Source organism: Bos indicus x Bos taurus, chromosome 25 (genome assembly GCF_003369695.1).
Source record: "Bos indicus x Bos taurus breed Angus x Brahman F1 hybrid chromosome 25, Bos_hybrid_MaternalHap_v2.0, whole genome shotgun sequence".
Classification (NCBI taxonomy): Eukaryota; Metazoa; Chordata; class Mammalia; order Artiodactyla; family Bovidae; genus Bos; species Bos indicus x Bos taurus.
Window position 1 is genome coordinate 5,888,902 of NC_040100.1, and position 23,174 is coordinate 5,912,075.

General features: G+C 42.8%; 1 protein-coding gene across 2 annotated transcripts in view; it reads left to right on the plus strand.

Annotated features, from left to right (window-relative positions):
- Nucleotides 1-10,678, plus strand: part of LOC113883746 (cytochrome P450 3A24-like) — a 42,571-nt gene extending 31,893 nt beyond the window's left edge. For both annotated transcript variants that reach the window (XM_027527710.1, XM_027527711.1), the window contains 4 exons: nucleotides 2,710-2,870; nucleotides 5,538-5,764; nucleotides 8,005-8,167; nucleotides 10,461-10,678. In XM_027527710.1, the coding sequence (XP_027383511.1) occupies nucleotides 2,710-2,870; nucleotides 5,538-5,764; nucleotides 8,005-8,167; nucleotides 10,461-10,556 (647 nt within the window). In that variant the 3' untranslated portion in view covers nucleotides 10,557-10,678. The remainder of the gene's footprint in view (nucleotides 1-2,709; nucleotides 2,871-5,537; nucleotides 5,765-8,004; nucleotides 8,168-10,460) is intronic.
- Nucleotides 10,679-23,174: the final 12,496 nt, after the last annotated feature.

The window sequence follows — 23,174 nt, forward strand, 5'->3', positions numbered from 1 at the left end:
TATTTATGAGCTGATGTTCTTTCATAGGGAGAGCTCTCCATTCTCCCCCAGTCATTTATTTATTTATATCAGTATATCTCATGAATAGCTAACTTACTGTGTCACATCACTCTTCATTTTGATTCTCAAATTCTCTCAGGTTTGTACACTGGAGCCCTTTCAAGTGGGCTCCTATATATGTTATTACTTTTTTCTCCTGAAAAAATGTTTTCAATAGGCCATTTTTTGGGCAGAAATTAAAAATCTTAATTGAAGAGTACAGGGTTTCTCAATATGCATTCTGCCCCCACCTACATATAGCCTTCCTCAATATCTCAAGTCCATACTGGAGTGATACACTTGTTATAATCAATGAACCTACACTGATACATTATTATCACCCAAAGACAATAGTTCACACCTGGGTCCAATCTTGGTATTGTACATTCTATGGGTTTTGATAAATGTATAATGATGTGTGTCACCACTGTGGTATACAGAGTATCCTGTATCCTTTTCACTTATCATTTTCCAAGAACTTCCTCACTTCCCAATGCAAGGCATCCTAGCTTTCTCTTCTATTTCCCCTGGAATCAGCCATTTCTCTAAGAAGTTCTGGTTCCATTTAGTGAGAAATGGTATTTAGAACCCAAAATTTGGGCTTTCGAAATGCTCATTGCTACTAGGGTTTCTTTGCTTCTAGATCATCAGTGGACAACTTTCAGAACATTAACTACTTTTACCCAGGTGTAAAAATAAAAAAGATTTCTGTATCTACCTCAAATCACTGATATAAACATGCTCTCTCTCAAACAAAAAGACCCTGGTGTGTTTTAATTCCATGACATGAATACTCATATATGATTAATTTGAAGCTACCAATGGATTGATAACTTCACAAAATTTGTGATAACTTGTGATAACCTCACAAAATTATTAATTTTATAAAGTTGGTTCTTGAAAGCAGGGATAAACTGATTCCAGCCCATTCTCAATATGTCTATTCCTGTGTGTACACTACTTCTATCTATCTATTATTATCATTTATCATTTTTCCAAGTACATTATTCAATACAATGTTCTGTGATGAAGGAAATATTTGATATCTGCTCTGTTCAATATAGTAATCACTAGACATAAGTCTCTGACATGACACTGAGTGAGTGAATGTGAAGTCACTCAGTTGTGTCCGATTCTTTGTGACCCATGGACTGTAGCCTACCAGGATCCTCCATCCATGGGATTTTCCAGGCAAGAACACTGGATTGGGTTGCCATTTCCTTCCCCAGGAGATCCTCCCAACCCGGGGACTGAACCTGGGTCTCCCGCATTGTAGGCAGACGCTTTACTATCTGAGCCACCAGGGAAGTCCCATGACATGTGACTAGTGCTACTGTAACCTGAATGATAAGTTGTATTTAATTTTAATTAATTAAAACTTGAAGACTCATATGTTAGACAGCACAACTCTAAACTTTGAGTATTTTGTGGTTTATGCTAACTGGGGAATGAATTTGATGGTTGAATTTATCCACGATAACATCACACATAACATCATTGGGGAACTAGAACTGTCTAAATCTTTATTACACTCATTTTATATTGCTTTTATTGTTAGTCAGTTGGTTGGGGTAGGTACCACGTTGAGTTGAGTGCTCTAAGTAACAAAGATCCTACTTCAGTCCCATCAAATAGCTGAGAGCCTGAGCATGCTTGATCTCTTGGGAGAAAATAAAAATGGAGACCAGTGTATAATCACAGGGCTGTTTGGTAAGAATAAAGAAGAGCAGAAAGGGGGGATGTATACTGAGAGGATGACCTTCAGGCCAGAGTTGAATCAGCATTGCTAATTCTACTCCCTGGACCTAATTTTTCTATATTTCACACTGGCCTATGTCCTTATATGCACACATTCTTTCTTCTGCTATTTTAATGTCACTGATTAGACTAGGATCATCACAACTCTTTAAGCTTTTTGTTGATTTCTGTAGCTTCTATACATATCTCGATCACCCCTTGAAGGCTTGTGCCCCAGGTCTTGTATTACCTGATGCCTCTCAAGGGCATAATCCATGCTTCTCAGGCTACATTGTTCACATACATCTCCACATCTCACGAAAGTTCATGTGTTGTTTCCATAGTTTTGAATTTGTATTAGGCTTCTGGATCCTGCTCATGCTGCTGGTCCATGGACCACTCTTTTAGTAGCAAGAGTTTAACTGTAGCCCAGTATTGTACTCTCATGTTCCTGGAAATGTTTTGATAAAATATAATTCAATTTCCCCTATCATATAGCCTTAGTATCATAAATCTCTTAAATCAAGCTGCACCTTAACTAGAATAATTTAAAATATTCTAGAAGGGAATGCTGCTCCATTTTACTTGGAGCTAAAGTTCTTTTACAGCTCTCTAAGGGACATGCTGATAACACTGTAAAGTTAGAAGTGCTATCTCTTGAAATACCCAGCTGTGTTGGTGGGGGCGTGAAATTGCCAGGAACAGAGGGCCAAGAATAGTATAGACCTGGGAAAAACTCAATTAAGACAGTTCTTGGCTTTTTCTTGGCTCTGTGAGGCAGACACAGAGTGGAAATCGCTCTCAGTTTGACTCTAAATTACTTTTACCTGATTTCCCCTAGGGGTTTGGGAGTTTCACTGGAATGTCTCATCATCTAAACTGTGATTTTTACATTGCCATGCTTTACCTAAAATGTCTTGACTTTCTTTTTAGCTCTCTCTGACCAAGAACTCATGGCCCAGAGTATTATCTTTATTTTTGGTGGCTATGAGACCACTAGCACTTCTCTTTCCTTCATTATATATGAATTGGCCACTCACCCTGATGTCCAGCAGAAGCTGCACGAGGAGATTGATGCGACTTTCCCCAATAAGGTGAGTGATGATACCTGGAGAGAGGGGGGAAGGTGAAGCCTTCGCATGATTGTCTTCTCTCCTCTTCTCAGGAGGTTTTGCCCAAAGCATAAGCATCAAATCATTTACCTCCATTCCCAGGTGGTGCAGTGGAAAAGAATCCAAACTAACAGTAAGCACTTATTTCTCTGGTGTCTGCATTTGTTGTTGTTCTGTCGCTAAGTCATTTTGGACTCTTTGCGACTCCGTGGACTGTAGCACACCAGGCCTCCCTGTGCCTCACTATCTCCTAGAGTTTGCCCAAGTTCACGGTGTCTGCATATTTATCTATTGATATTGGCTGGACTTGCTGTGGTCTGGGTGTTGGCTGATCTAGGCTGGCCTTAGATAAGCGGTTGGACTGACTCAGCTCCACACATGCTCCTCACGTGTCTCAATCTCCACATGTCTGCTTCTCGAGGCAGTGGTAGATGTCATGAGCAAGAGGCCTAATCCCATGGGTGACTTTCAAAACTCTGCTAGCATTACATTTGGTGAATATTCCAGAGGTTCAAAGTGAGCCACCTGACCAACCTGAGTCAGAATGGGAGGGCACCACAGAGTTAATGGCGAAGGGAATGGACAGAGGAAATGGTGGAGAATTGGGACCATTAATTCATTCTACTGCCCTGTGTAAACTTTAGACTAGGTGAAGCCTGCTGTACAAGAAAGGATATATGGTAGGAAACAGAGGACATGAGTATGAGACCTGACTGGTTTCGGACAAGTCTTATGACCTTTCAAATCCTAGGTCCTTCAAATACTTTGTAGGGCCTGCAGAAATTAGAGATAATATTTCTTCTCTGGTAAACCCCATATTGGGAATCTTTTGATTACAAGAAGATTGAAAGGTCACTAACAGACCAAGGCTAGCTAAGGCATTGCATTCTCTCCTTTACACCCACGGCTGATTCATGTGAATATATGGCAAAAACCACCACAATATTGTAAAGTAATTAGCCTCCAATTAAAATTTAAAAAATTTTAAAAAGAATACTTATAATACTAGTACTATTGGCTGATATGTGCTTCTTACTTTATATGTCTGTTCTAAATACTTTCTACTTATAAATGCATTTAGTTTTCAAGAAATTCTTTATGAGTCAGGAGAGGCTAGCTTATGCCTCGGTAACAGACAAGCCTGGGATCTCAGGGGCTTTCCTAGCACAGTTTTCCATCACCCATGTGTACACGCTGAACATGGACTGCTAGTGGGGGATGGAGTGGACAGCTCTGCTTCAGAGTCACTCAGGAAAACTGACTCAGAGCCTCCACCATGTTGTAATTGCCTCGTCAGGAACATGAGGCCTTCTTGTCTTCTGTGGAATAAGGAACTCGAGAGTTATTTACTGGGTTTTCAACTGATTTGTCTCTGAACTGATATAATCACCTCAGTTCACAGCCTGTTGGCAAGGATGATTTGGCTATAACCTCAAGTGGGATGGGATTCATGGGGCCGACATGGATGCTGGGTGAGCAGTGAGTGTCTCTGCCACACAACCCTCTGGAGGGTCAGCTCCATCTGTCTCCATGTAACATATGAGAAACCTGAGCTACAGGGAGATGAAATACTTCCAGACACTACTCGTGTACATGGTGGTGATCTAGTCAAGCTGTGATCCAGGGTGTTGGCTCCTGAGCCACTCTTACCCTCTATAATGTTGCTCCTTAAATATAACCCCACGTGACAGCCATGTATCACCCCCAGTGGTTTCAAATCTCAGCACAAACTGGAGTTCTTTGTGGTGTGTGGAGACCTGGACCCTGGGGCTGCAATGGCTTGTTTAGACCTTCAGGCCTTAGGGTCACACCTGCAGGGAAAATAAGAGACCCTTCTAGCAGCACACTGTGGGGTTCTGATCCTCTTGTAACCTCCCTGCATCTGAAATTGTGTTCCCAATCTTACTCTTCATTTGCAGATTTGGTTTAGAAAGGAACTTGTTTCTCCCCAAATTATTTATAGAGTTTTCATATATTGTTTCCAGACTGTATATGTGTGATGAAGAGAATGAGCAGTCAGGAGTCTTCAACTGAGAATCGGGGATTTGCTCTTTTACACGCTCTTGCCTTGGTACAGTTGTGTGGCCTCAGTTGGTGATGGACAGGGAAGCCTGGCAGGCTGCAGTCCGTGGGGTCGCAAAGAGTCAGACACGACTGAGCAACTGAACTGTAGCAACTATATTTCAATTAAAAGAATAAAAAAACTAAGTTCTATGGTTCCCTGTCAAGCAATCCCTGACCAGCTCATGTCTCCTGACCCTCTGAACTGAACCTTGTTTTCAGATTCTTTGTAAACAAAATTCCATCTATTCTTTTAAAAAAATAAAATAAAATCTTGTGAGACTGTTGTAAAAAAAATAAAAAGAAAAATAAACACTGACTTTGGACTTTTTCACTTAAGAGTAAGAGTCCTAGTCTGTCGGTCATGTTTTCATAAGAGAGAAAATACACTCCTTGATAACATGTGGTGTTTCATCTCAATGGGCATTGAGAGGTCAAAGGACATGATAGTAATGTATACAAATGCTAGGATCCTTTACCAATTTAAATTATTCCCTGGAGCTCCTAACATTTCAGTAGGTCTACATAGATGGAGTTGAAGGTTGATCTGATATCTTAATTTATCAAAATCTATTTCTTTCTTCCCAGGCGCCTCCGACCTATGATGTCCTGGCACAGATGGAGTATCTTGACATGGTGGTGAATGAGACTCTCAGAATGTTTCCTATTGCTGTTAGACTTGAGAGGTTCTGTAAGAAGGATGTGGAAATCCATGGGGTGTCCATTCCCAAAGGGACAACGGTGACGGTGCCAATCTCTGTGCTTCACAGAGACCCACAGCTCTGGCCAGAGCCTGAGGAGTTCCGTCCTGAAAGGTACCAGAGCCCAGGGAAGGGGCCCCTTCTCATCCTGTTGCTCAGAGCGTATTCTGATGACTCTCATTGTGGGTGACAAATATGTGACTATAAAATCATTTTATTTTACATCTTTTTATTGTTAAATGTCTTTGCTTTTTCCAAGAATGATATTATTTGATTAAAAATTTTACCAACCATAAACTAAAAAAAAAAAAAAAACAACCAGAAAATTTTAGTTGTGTGCATTCCTAAAACCTTAAGCTTTTTTGTTGTTTAGTCACTAAGTCATTTCCGACTCTTTGTGACCTCATGAACTGTAGCCCACCAGTCTCCTCTGTCCATGGGATTTTCCATGCAAGAAGACTGGAGTGGATTGCTATTTTCTTCTCCAGGGGATGTTCCCAACCCAGGGATCAAACCCATGTCTCCTGCATTGCCAGGTGGATACTTTACCCCTGAGCCATCAGGGAAGTCCAATAGCCTAAGATAGGCCTCATTAATAGTGCAATGTAAGTCCTGAGGACGTTTTTCTATGCATATACAGATTGTTCAAACTTAGAATGACATTATATATAGTTTTATTTTTCAATTGCTTACTATATTTAACAGTAAAGTATAAATGGAATTCTGTGTTTTTAATATATATATATATGATTGTTACACCTGCTATAATTTACTTAACAGCTGTGTTATTTTAGGTGTATTGGTTTTTATTTCCTTTAAGTCTTTCTGTCTGTTCTCTTTAGCTCTTTGAATTCGTCACTAACGTTCCCACATTTCCATTTCTTTAAACACTGGCTGCTGTTTCCTCCATTATTATTGTGGGATGTAGGCTGAGGACCTAGCAGTCTCATCCCAGGTGGTTCCAGCAGCCTCAGTGAGGATGGAGGAGACACAGGTGGCCTGGTTCTGTCTGTGGCTGTAGACCTGGGCCAGCTCCCTTTCGCCTCCATGTTTTTTGACCTTCCAAAGAGAAGTCCTCTGCTCTCTAGACATCTAGATACCCCAGTTGGAGAGGTTAACCATTGTCTTCTGGGAATTCAGAGACAGGTTCTGCTTTGAGCACAGATGGGATTCTGGAAATAATTGATGCTCTCCCATTTATTTTATGGTGAACAAAATTTGGATTGAATATTTTAGGGCACTATCTGGGATCTAGCATTTTATGAGCTCCTGACCATAAGCTCCCTGACAGCAGGGACTGTGTCTCGTTCACCTTTTGTCCCTAGTACTAGCATAACCTGTACCCGTAGCATTGTTGAAGGAAGAGTCAGAGTCCACCAAGTCCTCTGTTCTGGACTGGGGAACTTCTGTGTCTGCCTCAAGCTCAGCAACTTCCCCTCCTGCAGCATCAGAAACCTAAAACCAGAGACCACTCACTGTACTTCCCTTTGATTCACTCAGCCGTCAACCAGAGAGTTAGTGCTCACCTGTGTGTGTCAGGGTCTGGTCGAGGGAGTGAGAAATCCAAATGTTAAAGCCAATTATAAAGAGTTTTGACATATACACAGTATAGTTTATAGGCACAAGTTTTATGAATCATGTTTAGTGTATTCTTCCAGAATATTTTGTATAATAGGGACTCTTTAAAATATATACAACCACAGTGTCATTATCACTTGTCCAAATCCAAATTTGAGGAGTCAAATTTGAATAAAGCAGAGGTCTAGCCATCAAGGACTTTATCAGTTTGTGGAACAGACAAGGAAATCCGTGATTGACCCAGAGTAGAGTTGAGTCACATGCCCTCATCAGTCTACTGACCTCAGCAACCTCTGTGTGTGGGAGAGAGACATACCCACAGAAGAGGAAGCAAAGAGAAAACAATAGAAAACTAACAACTGAAATATTTAGAGACATTTTCCCTGCTTCCTTTGTCTCTGAACACATGACCAATGTAAGTGTTCATGGAGGCAGGAACCCACTCTTCCTGCAATCAGTCTCATTTCCTAACTGCCTTTCAGAGCGTGAGCATCTCACCACCCTGAGTGTAAATTTCATATTTAAAGATACATTTTCTTTAAACAGCCTTCATCTCATCTGCTCACCAGGACTGAAAGCTCCTGTGGGGTCCGGGGAATGGGAAGGCCCTGGGGCTTACCTTTCTCACAGCAAAATCACCACAGCAGGATTCAGTCACCCACCCACAGGAGTCTCCCTTATGCTACTGGTTGAGGGTTTAAGTTAAAACTTCAGACCTAGAATTCCTGTGACTTTTCTGTTTCATTCACTTGTTTCATCTACTGTTGTGGATTCAGGTTCAGTAAGAAGAACAAGGACAGCATAAATCCTTACGTCTACCTGCCTTTTGGAACTGGACCCCGAAATTGCATTGGCATGAGGTTTGCTATCATGAACATGAAACTTGCTGTTGTCAGAGTCCTGCAGAACTTCTCCTTCAAACCTTGTAAAGAAACACAGGTTAGCAGTTCATTATTTGCATAAGTAATGTTTTATTGTGAATTTTTTAACTGAGGTTTATCTCTCTGTGTTTATAAGGTTGTGATCTATTCAAATAATAATTTAGCTTACTAGAAAGAGAATCTGTCTGAATCCATCTGTGACCTTTAACTGTCTTTCATCCCTGGGGGGCTAAGTCTGTGGCTTCATAAAGACCCAACTGTAAAGTCATCTAGAGTCAAGGCAGTTAGCACGACATGACTACACAAAGTCCAGTGAATTTGAGCAACTTTTAAATTTGGTGTCACATCCACTAGAAGGAAGAAAAATGTTGTACAAAGTCGTGAGAGCAGTGATGACCATGTCATGACTTTTCAGTGATGCCCTTCTCCACGGGAACTTACAGAAGCTCTCCTGACAGTGATTCTCAGCCACTATTTATATAAAGAAATTACTGGGGAGAAATATCCCGATGCCGAGGTCATCTCAGACTCTCTAAAATAATTTCCCCAGAGTGTGGTGTCGAGAGCACCCCCACTGATTCTCCTGTGCAGCCACAGTGATCCCTGAGTGAAAACATTTCTGCCGGATGGGAAGGGCTCCGACAGCCCCTCACCTGCCAGGAATCCTGCTGCCATCCAGCTGGGCTCCCTTTACATTCTCAGAATGACTGTATGTCCTTCCTGTCCACCCTACAGTCCATTCTCCCCCTTCAAGTTCCAGTTCAGTCCTGAGCCCCTCCATGCAGCCTCCCCATCCAGGCCAGAGCCCACTCTCCCCTCTGCTGTGTTTACAGGTACCACAGGCTGGCGTCACGGGTCCTACCACCTGACAATACTTTGTCACTGAACCAACCAGTTTGGTTTCTTTGTTTCCTTGTACCTTAAAAGGTCTTTAACTCTATCCCCTCATTTATTCCTTCCATAAACGCCCAGTGGTGTCTTGACGTCATCGGGCAAATGTTTAAGGAGTGACTCGCAAATTTGGAACAGTTTGAATTTTAAAAATTTATCAAATGTCATCTGTGTTCTTGCTTGTTTTATGTGTGTCTACCTGCAGGGGAAATACATACCACTTGAAAGTTTAAAAAAACAATTTGTTGCAGTTATAGAAAGACCCGGAATCACTCTCTGAGGAGCACACAGAACAGTTGGCATTGATTCATCTCAAGCATGGCCCTAAAATAAGGCTTATTTCTAGGAGTCATACATTTAATAAGCAGCTCCTCCCTTTGAGTAGTTTTCTCAGGGAAGAGGAGGATAGAGATGTTTCCATTTTACTTGCAGGCATCTGTGTGGGCGTCCTGTAAGTGTGCACACACAGCGGACTCAGCCCTGAGAGAAAGGGGGCCTCGGGCACACCTGGGAAGGGCAGATGCCGCTGCAAGCTCCACCCAGTACCCCATGGGCTGGGGCTTCTCCCTCCACAGCTCCTTGCTTGTCCTTCAGTCAACTGAGGTTAGAAGGTCACTCTGTTGGTTCCCCCAACCCAGAAGGAGTGACTGGGTGAGAAAGGGGCTAAAAATCTCAGACAAACCACTGTAGGTCTTCAGAAGTTCACCATTTGCCCTGCACTTGGAACCAGGGCATGTTTAAAAAAACAGGCAAAATGCTTCATAGGCATAGTGCTCAAATAATATTTTGTGCAAGAATGATGGGTGAATGCTTTCACTATCCAGTCTTGACAGAACTTACAGAATAAGTACAGAGAATCAAAGATAAAGAAGGGAAACTGGATGCAAGTGATTGAAAGGTACAAACTTCTGATTATAGATAAATAAGTACAGGGATATCATGTAAAACTTGATGCTTATAGTTGACATTTTTATATAGTAGAAGAGAGTAGATCCTAAAAATGCTCAAAAGAGGAAAACAGTATTTTTTCCTTTTCTATCTCTTATGAGTGGTGGATGTTAACTAAACTTATTGTGGTAGTAATTTCACATATATGTAAGTCAAATGTTTTTTACCATTAATCATTTATATCTCAGTAAAAGAGGAATTAAAACAACTTTTAAAAGTGAATAGTGAGTAATAGAAATGACTTTATGCCCATATATTTTATAACAATAGTTAAATAGACCAATTTTCTGAAAGCCATAAACTGTTACAGTTTAATCAAGGAAACATTGACCGCCTGTCCATCCCTATAGCTTTTAAACACATTGAATTGGTAGTTTAAAAAAAAACAAAGATACACGATGCTAAAAGTAGCTTGTATATGGTTGTAAAGCATTATTGTCTGTAATGTGTCTTGCCTATTTTGCTTCTCTTGGTGGTGGTGCTTCATTCATTGGTTCTCTTAACTGTTGCAGATCCCCTTGAAAATAAAAAGTCAAGGACTTTTAAGACCGGAAAAACCCATTGTTCTGAAGGTTGTGCTCAGAGATGAGACCATAAGTGGAGCTTGACTTCCCCTAAGGACCTGGGCTTTGTTCTTCAAGGAGCTGTGTCCCACAGTTTCAGGGGACTTGATTTACTTTGTGATAAAACTCAGAAATAAAGACGGCCTTCATCTATTGCACTTGCTGGATGACTAGGGTATCTGCACATTTGTTTCACTTTCTCAGTGTCTGTGTGGTGTTATATATTGTGTAACATGAAAGAGGTGACTAATGAGGGCCAGATACGTACACTCAGCTTATCTGATTCTCAAAGGACCATCTCCACCCACCCCCAGTTAGTAACATCTACTCCTTCAGAGCAACAATCAAGAAAGAAAGTGTCTCAACAGTTTTATCAGCGAATTAACGAAAACAAGAATTATTGTGGTGACTAAAGTTCTGACGTGTTTTAATATATCACAGGTTTTATTTTATATATTTCAAATCTAATATTCTATTGAGGAACTCCGTAAACATCTCTTTACAAAAGTGTTAGGATACCATCCTACACTTTAGGGGGAATGTGTACAACTGAATCAGAGAGAGCCAGTGACTAAACACGGCCGTCACAATTCCTGGTGGGTGGGGCCTTTTTCAAAACTGCTGTTTGTTATATTACATAGGTAAGAATTATTCCAGTGTTTTGCCCATTTCTTAGAAAGTATGAAAGTGAAAGTTGCTCAGTCGTGTCCAACTCTTTGTGACCCCATGGACTACACAGTTCATGGAATTCTCCAGGCCAGAACACTGGAGTGGGTAGCCTTTCCCTTCTCCAGGGGATCTTCCCAACCCAGAGATCGAACCCAGGTCTCCCACGTTGCAGGCAGATTCTTTACCAGCTGAGCCACAAGGGAAGTCCAAGAGTATTGGAATGGGTAGCCTATCTCTTCTCGAGAGGATCTTCCCAAACCAGTTATTGAACCAGGGTCTCCTTCATTGCAGGTGGATTCTTTACCAACTGAGCTATCTTTCATGGTTTAAATCTACTTTTTTTGAGCACATATTTTTTATAACAACAAATGCACATATAATTATGTTATTAGTTTTGATGACAAGTTTTCAGCTCATCTCCCCTGGTATTTCTGAAAGTCAGGAAACAGGTTTTCTTGAAGTGTCTTTGTTTTCTATCCTCAATTCCCAACTGTCTTAACATAATGAATGTGGAATAAAAGATGGTCGATTGGTGAGCTGATTGAGGAGAAAGGCTACAGTCACTGGTCAGTTTCAGTTGATATCAGAAGCTGCACACAGCCCTTCCTTTCCCTTTTCTGCCCCTCCCATCCACAACCCCTTCCTGGCTAGGGTTTTCCTGGATAGTCCAGTCCTAAAGCCATTGGGGGAGCACAGAAGGCTGACAGCCTTACCCTCCAGGGTGTGGGCAGAGAAGGGGGGCTCAGTGGCTCCAAGTTGAAGCTTGAGGGGGGACAGTGTCCACAGGAACAGCTGCGCAGCCTGGGTATGGGTGTCCAGGCAAGGAGCAAAGAGTGTCTTCCCAGAAGAGTGACCTGGCCAGGGTATCCAGAGCCTAAATAGGGTGTGGAGAACCACGGAGGGTGAGGGGGATATCAGGGGTAGAAAAAGGCTGAGTGGCAGTAGCTATACAAAGGGAGATTGATTAAGCAAGTAAACATATTATGGATAATGGAAGACACGTTTTCCCTGTTAGAGAAGGGAGTCCCTGGTCCAGGAAAGGAGAAACCAGAAGAAACCCGTTAGAGTCAGAGATTGGAACTGCATGTATCAGTGAACATCCTGCTTTTCTTTGTAGACAGATGACAGCTAGTTAGTTGGATGATGCACTACAGATAGATAGCTGATATAGATAGATAGATGACAGATATAGATAGGTAACATGCATCTGTGTGGTGGGTGGGCAAGGTAGGGTTGGAGGTCCTGCTCAGGGCCCTGAGCTCGTACAGCTGGACAGATCCCCCACCCCAGCCCCAGTTAGAATCCAGGACATAACGTCCTGAACATTTATGATTCAGTGGCTCCTCACACAGCAGGTGGAAAAGGGGGCATTTAAACATAATTAGAAGGAAAAGGTCAGAGAAGGCAATGGCACCCTACTCCAGTACTCTTGCCTGGAAAATCCCATGGATGGAGGAGCCCAGTAGGCTGCAGTCCATGGGGTCTCACAGAGTCAGACACGACTCAAGTGACTTAGCAGCAGCAGCAGCAGAAGGAAAAGGTAAAGATTCAGAGTCAGCAAACTCCCAACCTTTTATTTATTTTTCAACTACAACTTGAACTCATGTCTCCTTTTGCTAACAAACAACACAGTTCATAACTTGTGCTTACTCTATAATGCTTGCCCTTTTTGGCTACTACTTGAACTCATATGAGCTCTTGTGAGTGAACATTTCTAGAGGATTTGCTAAGGATCAGGTGTGTGACGGGCAAGGTCACATGTTCTCTTCCCCCAGTGACACCAGGACTCTGATAGCAGGTTCAGACCGTAAGCCCCTCAGGTCACAGATCAGGGTCTGGTCTGATCTGGGCTCCTATAAGAAGGGGAAGACATAATTATTTACCCTGTTTCTAAAGATCAGGCAACTGAGGCTGAGCAGGTTTAAATAACCCACCTAGGGCCCACACATCAGTCACATTCTATGGATGCCTTCTAGGCAGCTGTGTACACAGTAGAGAGAATAGGTGTCCCAGGAGCCCAGAGAAGCCTCTGGGACCTGGTGGACCAGGTTCCCAACCACACCCTTCACTTGCCCTCTCTGCCTCTGGTTGAATTCTCACAGATTATTAACTAACATTGGTAGGACAAAGTCAAAATCCCAGAAATTTTACTACATCACAACCACCAGGATGGTTATTTTGTAAAAAGGGAAAATGAAAGTGTTGGTAAGGATGTAGAGGAAATGTGGAAACCTCAGCTGTTGCTGGCTAGTGAGGATGTAATGAAGCTGTCACTGTGTGGAACAGTTTGGCAGCTCCTCAGGTCACTGATCATAGAATTACCAGCAACTGCACACCAGCGTAGATGCCTAAGAGAACTGAACACAATTTCTCAAACAAAGACATGTGCCTTCATGTTCATAACACCACTCTCCACAATAGCTAAAGGGTAGACACAAGGCAAACCAGTGGATGAATGGATAAACCGATCGTGATGTATCCATACAATAGTTGCTTCTTCCGTTATCACAGATGTGAAATCCTAATACATGGTGCAAGAGAAATTAACTTTAAAAATGCATAAATGAAAGAATTCAGAGACAAGAGACCACACATTACATGATTCCATTCATATGAAGCATTTGGAAGAGGCAAATCCATGGAGTCAGAATGTACACGAGTGGTGGCCTGGGGCTGGGAGAGGACAGAGTGGGAGGAGCTGCTTATGGACTCAGGAGTGCACTCTGGTGGAACGGGAGTGTGCTGGAACTAGAGGAGGTGGTGGCACGACCCTGTGAATGTGCTAAATGGCACCGAATGGTTGATTTGTGCCGAGTCAGTGTCACCTTGGTAAATGTTTTTAATCTCAGGACTGTACCCTAACAAATTCAAGACAGGTCACTGTAATACCAGAAAGCCCTGTGGCTTTTCCCAGACATCCTGCACAGCCTTCAGCTTCCTGTTGAGCTGTCCAGGGTGGAACCTTGGCCCTAGAATTACAGGATCTCTAACTTGGCCTGTGACCTCATCACTTCCTTATTAGCAGTAATAAAAATTGGTTGATTTAGACATTGTGCATGTAACCAAGAATAACAAACATACTCAGCAATGATAATTTTGATAAGATGAACCATTCTCACAGCCTGAATGCCCTCTTTCTCTCCTTAGGCAAATTCTGCTCTGTCTGTGGCACTGCATCAGTGTCACCTCCTCTAGGAAACCCACCCATCCCTACAGAGGCTCTGGATCCCATCTGCCTTTCCCAGCCTTCCAATGCCTTTGGAGGTGTCTGCGTGCATGGAGCACCCCACCTCGGTAAGCGCCCTTTGTGACGGTCTTGTTCACACTTTGTCCCCATGTTGTGTCATAGTACCAGGCATAGCTCAGACTGATACCCAGGGCACATGACCACGGAGGTAACTGTGTGGCCAATCAGAATAGGGCATCTTGTGTTGAATTCAAGGTGTGGGCTGGAACTGGCTGGGCAGGGCCCCTGGAAAAAATCACTGGGCTTGGCAGGCATGTGCTGACATGTCTACTTAGAAAACTCTTGGTGCTGTATGCACTAATGAGGAGGATTTGTTTATTCTCTGGGGAGGTGGTTTATTTTTTTCTATCTGATTATCATAAGAGCCTATGTTCTAACTAAAGGTGAAGAACTCATCTTTTGAACCCAGCTGATCTCAGTTGAATGAACCCACTGAATGAACCCATGTTGGTCAGTTCTCAAAGGGTAAAAAAATATTTAATTTATTCAGTGACTTTTTGGAATTGTTCACCTGGGATCTACAAACTGGGTTTCTGACAAAAACAAGTAATGACATTCTTTTTGTTTCCAGCATAAAATTAATTGATGGGATTTTAGGTACTTAAAGAGGTTACAGTTTTTGAAAAGGCTGTATGTGCATGTGGTAAAATGGCGTAAACAGATAATGCTTTTATACTATGAAGAATGATGTTTTGTTAGGTGGTTTTGGTAGATACTTTTATCACATTAAGGAAATTCCTGCTACTAGTAGTGCAGTCTTCTATCGTAAATGATATATTGAATATTAATAAATGTGTTTTCTGAGGCTATTGGGATGATAAGACCTTTCTCTTTTAATCAATTAACCTGATAACTAATACTAATACTTATTCTTTGTTAGTCACCCCTGAGTTTCAGGGTAAAATCCAACTCAGTTCGGTTGCTCAGTCATGTCCAACTCTTTGCAACCCCGTGGACTGCAGCACACCAGGCTCCCCTGTCCATCACCAACTCCTGGAGCCTACTCAAACTCATGTCCATAGCATCAGTGATGCCATCCAACCATCTCGTCCTCTGTTGTCCTCTTCTCCTCCAGTCTTCAATCTTTCCCAGGACCAGAGTCTTTCTTTTTCCAATGAGTTGGTTCTTCACATCAGGTGGTCAAAGTATTGGAGTTTCAGCTTCAGCATCAGTCCTTCCAATTAATATTCAGGGCTGATTCCCTTTAGGATTGAATGGTTGGATCTCCTTGCAATCCAAGGGACTCTCAAGAGTCTTCTCCAGCACCACAGTTCAAAAGTATCAATTCTTCGGCGCTCAGCTTTCTTTATAGTCCAACTCTCACATCCATATATGACTACTGGAAAAAAACATAGCTTTGACTAGATGGACCTTTTTTGGTAAAGTAATGTCTCTGATTTTTAATATGCTGTCTAGGTTGGTCATAGCTTTTCTTCCAAGGAGCAAGTGTCTTTTAATTTCATGGCTGCAGTCACCATCTGCAGTGATTTTGGAGCCAAAGAAAATAAAGTCTCTCACTGTTTCCATTGTTTCTCTATTTGCCATGAAGTGATGGCACTGGATGCCATGATCTTGGTTTTCTGAATGTTGAGTTTTAATCCACCTTTTTCACTCTCCTCTTTCACTTTCATCAAGAGGCTCTTTAGTTCTTCACTTTCTGCCGTAAGGGTGGTGTCATCTGTGGCAATCTTGATGCCGGTTTGTGCTTCGTCCAGCCCAGCATTTTGCATGATGTACTCTGCAATATGTTAAGTAAGCAGGATGACAATATACAGCCTTGACGTACTCCTTTCCTGGTCTGGAACCAGTCTGTAGTTCCATGTCCGGTTCTAACTGTTGCTTCTTGACCTGCATACACATTTCTCATCATGTGGTCTGGTATTCCCATCCCTTAAAGATCCAACTTAGTCATGGTGTATCATTGTTGCTGGATTTGACTGGCTTTATTTTGCTCAGAAATTTTGTGTTGAAGCCTGTGTGTAAGAGCGAAATGTAGTCTTTCTTTCTTGTCTCACTTTTGTCCTATTTGGGTCAAGTTCATACTGTCCTCATAGAGTGAGCTAGGCATGATTGAATTAATTTTATGTGACAACTCAGAATCTTAGCTTCACCTCTACGATGGCATCCTCTCAGTTGGCTGCCAATGGCTCTGCCTGCTAGCACTTATGCCCCCTTTAACCCCCTCCCACTGGTGAGGCTGGGATAGGTGACTTGCTTCTAATGAGTAGAATATTAATTGGGTGCCCCCTCTCACTCCCTCACTCTGGGGGAAGCGACTGCCATGTTGTGAGCTGTTCTGTGGAGAGACCCCGGTTGCAGAGATCTGAGGGGCTTCTGGGCCACAGCAAGTGAGGAACTGAATCCTCAAGCTTGTGACGATCTGAATCCTGCCAGACCACCTGGAGGACCTGAAAGGGGGTCCTTCCCCAGTGAGACTTTGGATGAGAGGCAGCCCAGCCTGACAGCAGGGGAGAGCTTGAGCCAGAGGCTCCCAGGTAAGCCACGCCTGGACTCCCAGCCCAAGGAGTGTGACACAGTCAATGCTTGTTTCAAGGGGCTGTATTTGGGGATAATCTGCTGGACAGCATAGAGAACTAGTGTACCTGCCATGGTCTCTGTTCCCGCCACACTACAGGGACCATCTTTGCCCGGATTCCAACTGAATTCGTGCAGTGAAGCCTGACTGTGCCTCTCAGACTAGCAATTCTTCTGTAATACAGAAGTTTTAGAGAATTACTTTTCTGTGGGAGGAACATTTTCCCAAAGGGAGAGGGAAACCAGTGAGTACCCTCTTCCCTCTTCCCCTGGACGGGCTGCATCTTCTGAGTGGTCGTATGGCCTCTCAGAAGATGGTCAGTTGATCAAAGAGTTGGTTGCTTTTGATACCAAATGTTGGCCAGATTGGTAATGAATCTGGTATAGATGTTTCTTCCATGCTATATTCCTATTTTCCTTCACTCTTTCTCCCCTGGATCAAATTCCCCAGAAGATAGTACCACGAAAGCCTGTATTTCAAGCTCTCCTTTCTTGGGAAAGCAGGCTAAGACATATGTGTTTCTTGAAGATTACCATAAAACTCTCTGAATGTGATGTTTCCTTGAAGAAGATTTGACTTCCACTTACTTTTTAAAGGAATTTTGAGACTGTTTAGCTTTCTATTTTTTGGCTGGTTTTGCTCAATTATGTTCCCTAGGATCTAGGCTATTGCTTTTAATATTTCAACTAATATTTTTCACAATTCTCAGCAACAATTAAAGTAATAGATGCAATTTTCTTGTATTTGACTTCATCCCATGAATTTCAGATATTCGGGTGCACCCAGGCTTGTGTAGTTTTGAACATTCCCCCTGCACATGGATTACAATGGATATCGTGGTCTGAGAGTTAGTATGTTTCCACGTGATAACTGTGAGAACTGTGATCGTGCAGAAGTGGGACCCTCCCCACCACCTACATGTTCAGGACAAGGGGCACTGGGGAAGATGGTGCCCTGGCTGACTCCCAGAGGAAGTCTAGGAATTCATGATGGAAAATGGATTGGACCCATTTCAGATGGAAGAATGGTTGTGTAGACACAAGAAGACCAGTCGTCTAGGGGGCTTGGGAACAGCACATCATACCATTTTCTTAAAACATCATGTTTGCGCTAGAAGTGAGCTGAGACAAGCCTGAAGAAGTCAGCAGTGGCCAGATGCACACAGATCTTTTTTCACCATTTATTTATTAATTTATTTTAAGAAATTGAGTTCTTATTAACATAAAATGTTACATTAGTTTCAGGCATGCAATATAATGATTCTATATTTTAATACATTGCAATTTGCTCACCTTAGTAAGACCAGCAAGCATCTGTCACCGTATAAATTTGTGACAATATTATTGACTCTATTCCCTGTGTGAACATTATATCCCAGTGACATATATTTTCTATGTGGAAGTTTTACCTCTTCATTCCCTCCACCCATTTTGTTTGTCCCTCAACCCGCCTCCCCTGTGGCGACTACCTGTTTGTTCTCTGGATCTGTGAATCTCTTTCTGTATTTTTTGTATTTTTGTAATACAGTCTTTTTCTGTATTCTACTTTGTTTTTTAGATTCCATATATAAGTGAAATCATACAGTATTTGTTTCTTTTTTTTTCCTTCTGACTTATTTCACATAGTGTAATACCCCAGGTCAATATTAAAAAACCAAACAACTTGATTAAAAAGTGAGCAGAAAACCTGAATAGACATTTTGAAGACGACATACAGATGACAACAGACACATGAAAATGTGCTCAGCATCACTCATCATCAGGAAATGCAAGTCAAACCCATAAGAGAAAGCACCTCTCACCTGTCCAATGACAAATTGTCAAAGAGACAAGAAGCAAATGTGGGCCATGATGTGAAGGGAGGGGAACTTTCCTGCACTGTTGCTGGGAATGTAACTTGGTGCAGCCACAGTAGAAGGCAACATGGGGATTCCTCAAAAAGCCGAAAGAGAGCTACCGTAAAATCCAGCAGTTCTACCTCTGGCCATTTATCTCAAGAAAGGGCTACTTTGAAGCCCTTTGCTCATTGCAGCACTGTTTGCAATAACCAAGATATGAAAGTGACCTAAACATCCAACATGGGTTTTTTATTTATTTATTTATTTATTTATTTATTATTATTATTATTTTTTTTTACTTTACAATATTGTATTGGTTTTGCCATACATCAACATGCATCTGCCACAGGTGTACACGTGTTCCCCATCCTGAACCCCCCTCCCACCTCCTTCTCCATACCATCCTTCTGAGTCATCCCAGTGCACCAGTCCCAAGCTTCCTGTATCCTGCATTGAACCTGGACTGACGATTCGTTTCTTGTATGATAATATACATGTTTTAATGCCATTCTCCCACATCATGCCCCCCTCCCTATCCCACAGAGTCCAAAAGACTGTTCTATATATCTGTGTCTCTTTTGCTGTCTCGCATACAGGGTTGTCGTTACCATCTTGAATAGCTGCCCCATGGCATTTGGGTTTAATTCTGTGGATGATGCAAGTGGTTGGAGAGATTTGAGTAATAGAGGAATGATGCATGACTCATGTTTTACCAGGCCCTGTCTCATGGCAGAGTAGGGAATTTCCTGGGTGAGGCCAGTCTAGGGTCAGATAAAACTCCTTAGAAGGTTACTGTACTGATTAGGAGAGATGGCCAACACTTTGCTCCTCTTTTGCAGCTAACCTGTGATGCTGATCTTTTCTTTCATTTTACACCTCCTGTGTCATTAATTCCCTTCCTTGTGGTCTTCTGAAACTTGCCTGCCTCCTCTGATTCCTCTTTCACTCCTTGGTTTCATTCATCTTTCATTTCCTGCTTTCTTGGAAACCCAGATGATTCTGATTGTGACATGTCAGGACTATTTGCAACATCCCTTATCTGCTGACACCGTGAGTTCATGAATACATAAAATTTAGTCATCTGCTCTCTCTTTTGTGGCTACAAACAGCTCTAGCATTTATAACAACAGTAGAAGCATGATGGAGATATTTATCCCATAAGAGGTTGACACCATCTGCCAAGTTATTTCAGGAGGCCTCTTGGAATCCAGGCAAGCATGTCACTGGCACAATTTAGAATTATGAGATCTAGCTCCACATCCTACATTTATTGTTGAATATTTGGGCAAGATTCTTCCCCACCCTGATTTTCTGTTTTTACATCTGTAAAGTGGGAATCAAATAACCCCAACACTGCTTACCTCACATAGTTTTCAAGGTAATCAATTGAGAGATGTGAAAGAACTTTCTAAGGTATACAGTGTCGTAGAGATATTAGTGATTCATTTATCAAGAAAGAGAAATTCAGGAATGGAGTAGAAAGTGAGCAGCCATGTTGAGGTCTTTCTCTTCTCTTTGCTGTGAAGTCCATGGAAGTGCTTCTGCTTAAGGGCATATGTGTGTGTGTTTCTTCATGATGGGATGTGTGTGGGTCAGAAAGAACATCCCACTACCTCATCCCAGCCCCTACTGACTGGCTTGCTAGGGGCCCTCACCTTGTCTGTGTTGGGGCAGAGCTCTGGTTACAGACCCGTGATCTGTGAAATTGGAAACTAACACACACATCAATCCAGAGAAATATGGCCTCCTCATACCCTGAGCAATTCTCTCAGCCAGTGGAAGTCAGGACAGGCTTCCCAGAAGAGGAGTCATCTCTAAAAGGAGAGGAATAGCAGACTGACAGGGCCTCTTGCGTCACTGAATCCCTGACACCCTGCTCACCTCTCCTGATATCTGAGCCTAATGCCCAATTCCATGAGTGTTCTTTGATTTCCATCTCTGACTGATTGCTGAGGTCTGAAAAGATAAGCCATGTATTGTTGATGAGGACACTGTTTCTAAAACATGTATAATTAGTTTACCTTGGCAGTACTATACTTGTCTATTTCTATCTTCCACCTGAGTAATATCAGGATCTTGGTCACATCTGCACATGAAGCACTTGGAATAGAGCTCTGACCATGCCAGGCCGTCACTACACAAATGACCAGATGAGAGACGTGAGGTGTGGGGTGCTCTTCAGGCACACGTCTTCCTTCACGGTCTTCGTAAGTGAGACTTTTCAAGTCAGGTGTGTCTGGCTGTGGAACGAAGGGCACAAAGACCATGCCTTCTGTTATTTCCCCTTGCCGAGCAGGCCATTTGCCTTTGCTAGGATGTGGCTCTGGCTACACATTTTTCTCAGGACTTGACTAGACTATTGCCCCTGGGATAGATTCCAACCAGCTGGACCAGGCCCTGAGGTGAATTGGGAAGGTGATGGTATGTAAGGCTTAATGAGAAAACCATCATATTGGCATATGCATTTTGGAGGAAGGTGAAAGTATATAGTTTCCACAAGGAATTTGTTTCCAAGAAGAATAAGAAAGGCTGTGGGTTTAGCTGAGTGAATCAAGTTGTCAGTAGTTATCAGATAACACTAATCTCTTCCTGGGGATGTATTTTGTGTTCCTCTTAGTGGGGAGTATAGACAGGTGACAAGCACCTGTCATGACAAACATCTGTCCTTGTTTCTCCTGAGGTGAGATGAAGTCCTTGATTCTGGAGACCCATGGAAGGAGCCCCTGGGCAGGGTTAGACATGGAGATAGGAGCCGAACTTTTAACCAAATTGCTGCTTCAGCCTTGAGTCTCACTATTTCACAGTGACCCTCATCATGAAACTGCAAACTTTGAATATTGGCATTTCAGAGCAGAACACTTGCCATCTTTCTTCATATTATTTATAACATGTTTTGATCAATAGCTGTTGGGAAGCCATTTACAGTCACTGAGTCTCACTTTCTATATATGTACATGGGGGATTTTAGCATGACCCTCCTTAAAGGTACCCAGTGTGTGTATGTGCTTAGTTGCTCAATTGTGTCCCACTCTCTGCAACACCATGGACAGGAGTCCTTCAATCTCTGTCCATGGGATTCTCCAGGCAGGAATACTGGAGTGGGTAGCCATTCCCTTCTCTAGGGGATCTTCCTAACCCGGGGATCAAACCTGGATCTCCTGCATTGCTGGCAGATTGTTTACAGTTGAGCCACCAGGGAAACCCCAAAGGTACCCAGAGAAGGCACCAAAAGGGGGCAGAAATGTATCAAAATCCCTCAGACTTTCTATCTGACTTGCTTCCTTGATAGCTCAGTTGGTAAAGAATCCGCCTGCAATGTGGCAGATCCTGGTTCGATTCCTGGGTTGGGAAGATCCCCTGGAGAAGGGATAGGCTACCCACTCCAGTATTCTTGGGCTTCCCTTCTGGCTCAGCTGGTGAAGAATTCACCTGCAATGCGGGAGACCAGGGTTCGATCCCTGGGTTGGGAAGGTCCCCTGGAGAAGGGAAAGGCTACCCACTCCAGTATTCTGGCCTGGAGAATTTCATGGACTGTGTATAATCCATGGGGTGGCAAAGAGACACGACTGAGCGACTTTCACTTTCTCTTCACTTTCCCTGGGGATCATCTCCCAGCTTCCCAGGTCTGTCCTTTGTTGGTACTGAAGCTGCCATCCATTTCTCTCCTTTGCTGCCTCTCTCTAGGGCTCCATTTCCCCCAAAGACTCCAAAAGGTATGCCCCATACTGAGCTTGGTTGTGTGTCTCACTTCCTCCACTGAGAGGCTGCCCCAAGGGACAGGACTGTATAGCTTCTAGCCCACAGCACAGTACCGGCACCTGCCAGTCACCCACTTGAACTGAAGCAATGGACAGATAAATAGATGTGTTCAAACATTATAATTCTCAGTGGAAGCTGTGGATTTTAACAGGGGCCTCCTGGAGGAAGCCTGAAACCAAAGATGAAAAACTATGATGATAGAAATTTCATGCTCATGCCAAGCTTCCAAGGAACGTAAAATAGGGCAGGAGGCATAGTTGGGACTTACTAGACGGGGTCGCACAGAGTTGGCCACGACTGAAGCGACTTAGCAGCAGCAGCAGCAGCAGCAGCAGCAGCACTTTAATAATAAGACTTCCACCCACTCGGGCCAGTATAGGAGAGCCCTGGGGACTCTTAGCCCAGAGTGAGGGGAAAAGTTAGCAAGAGATGAGTACCACTTTCTGCAGAAGGAGTGAAAGTAAGACAGGATAAAGGGAGAAGGAAGTGCAGAAACACAGCTTACATACCTTGTGTTTCTATTAAGTTTTAAGAACCTTTGAGGTTTTGTTTTTCACATAATCCATGGTTACCTAGGCCAACCAGACGCAGGACTTGGTCCAAAGTACTGATAAT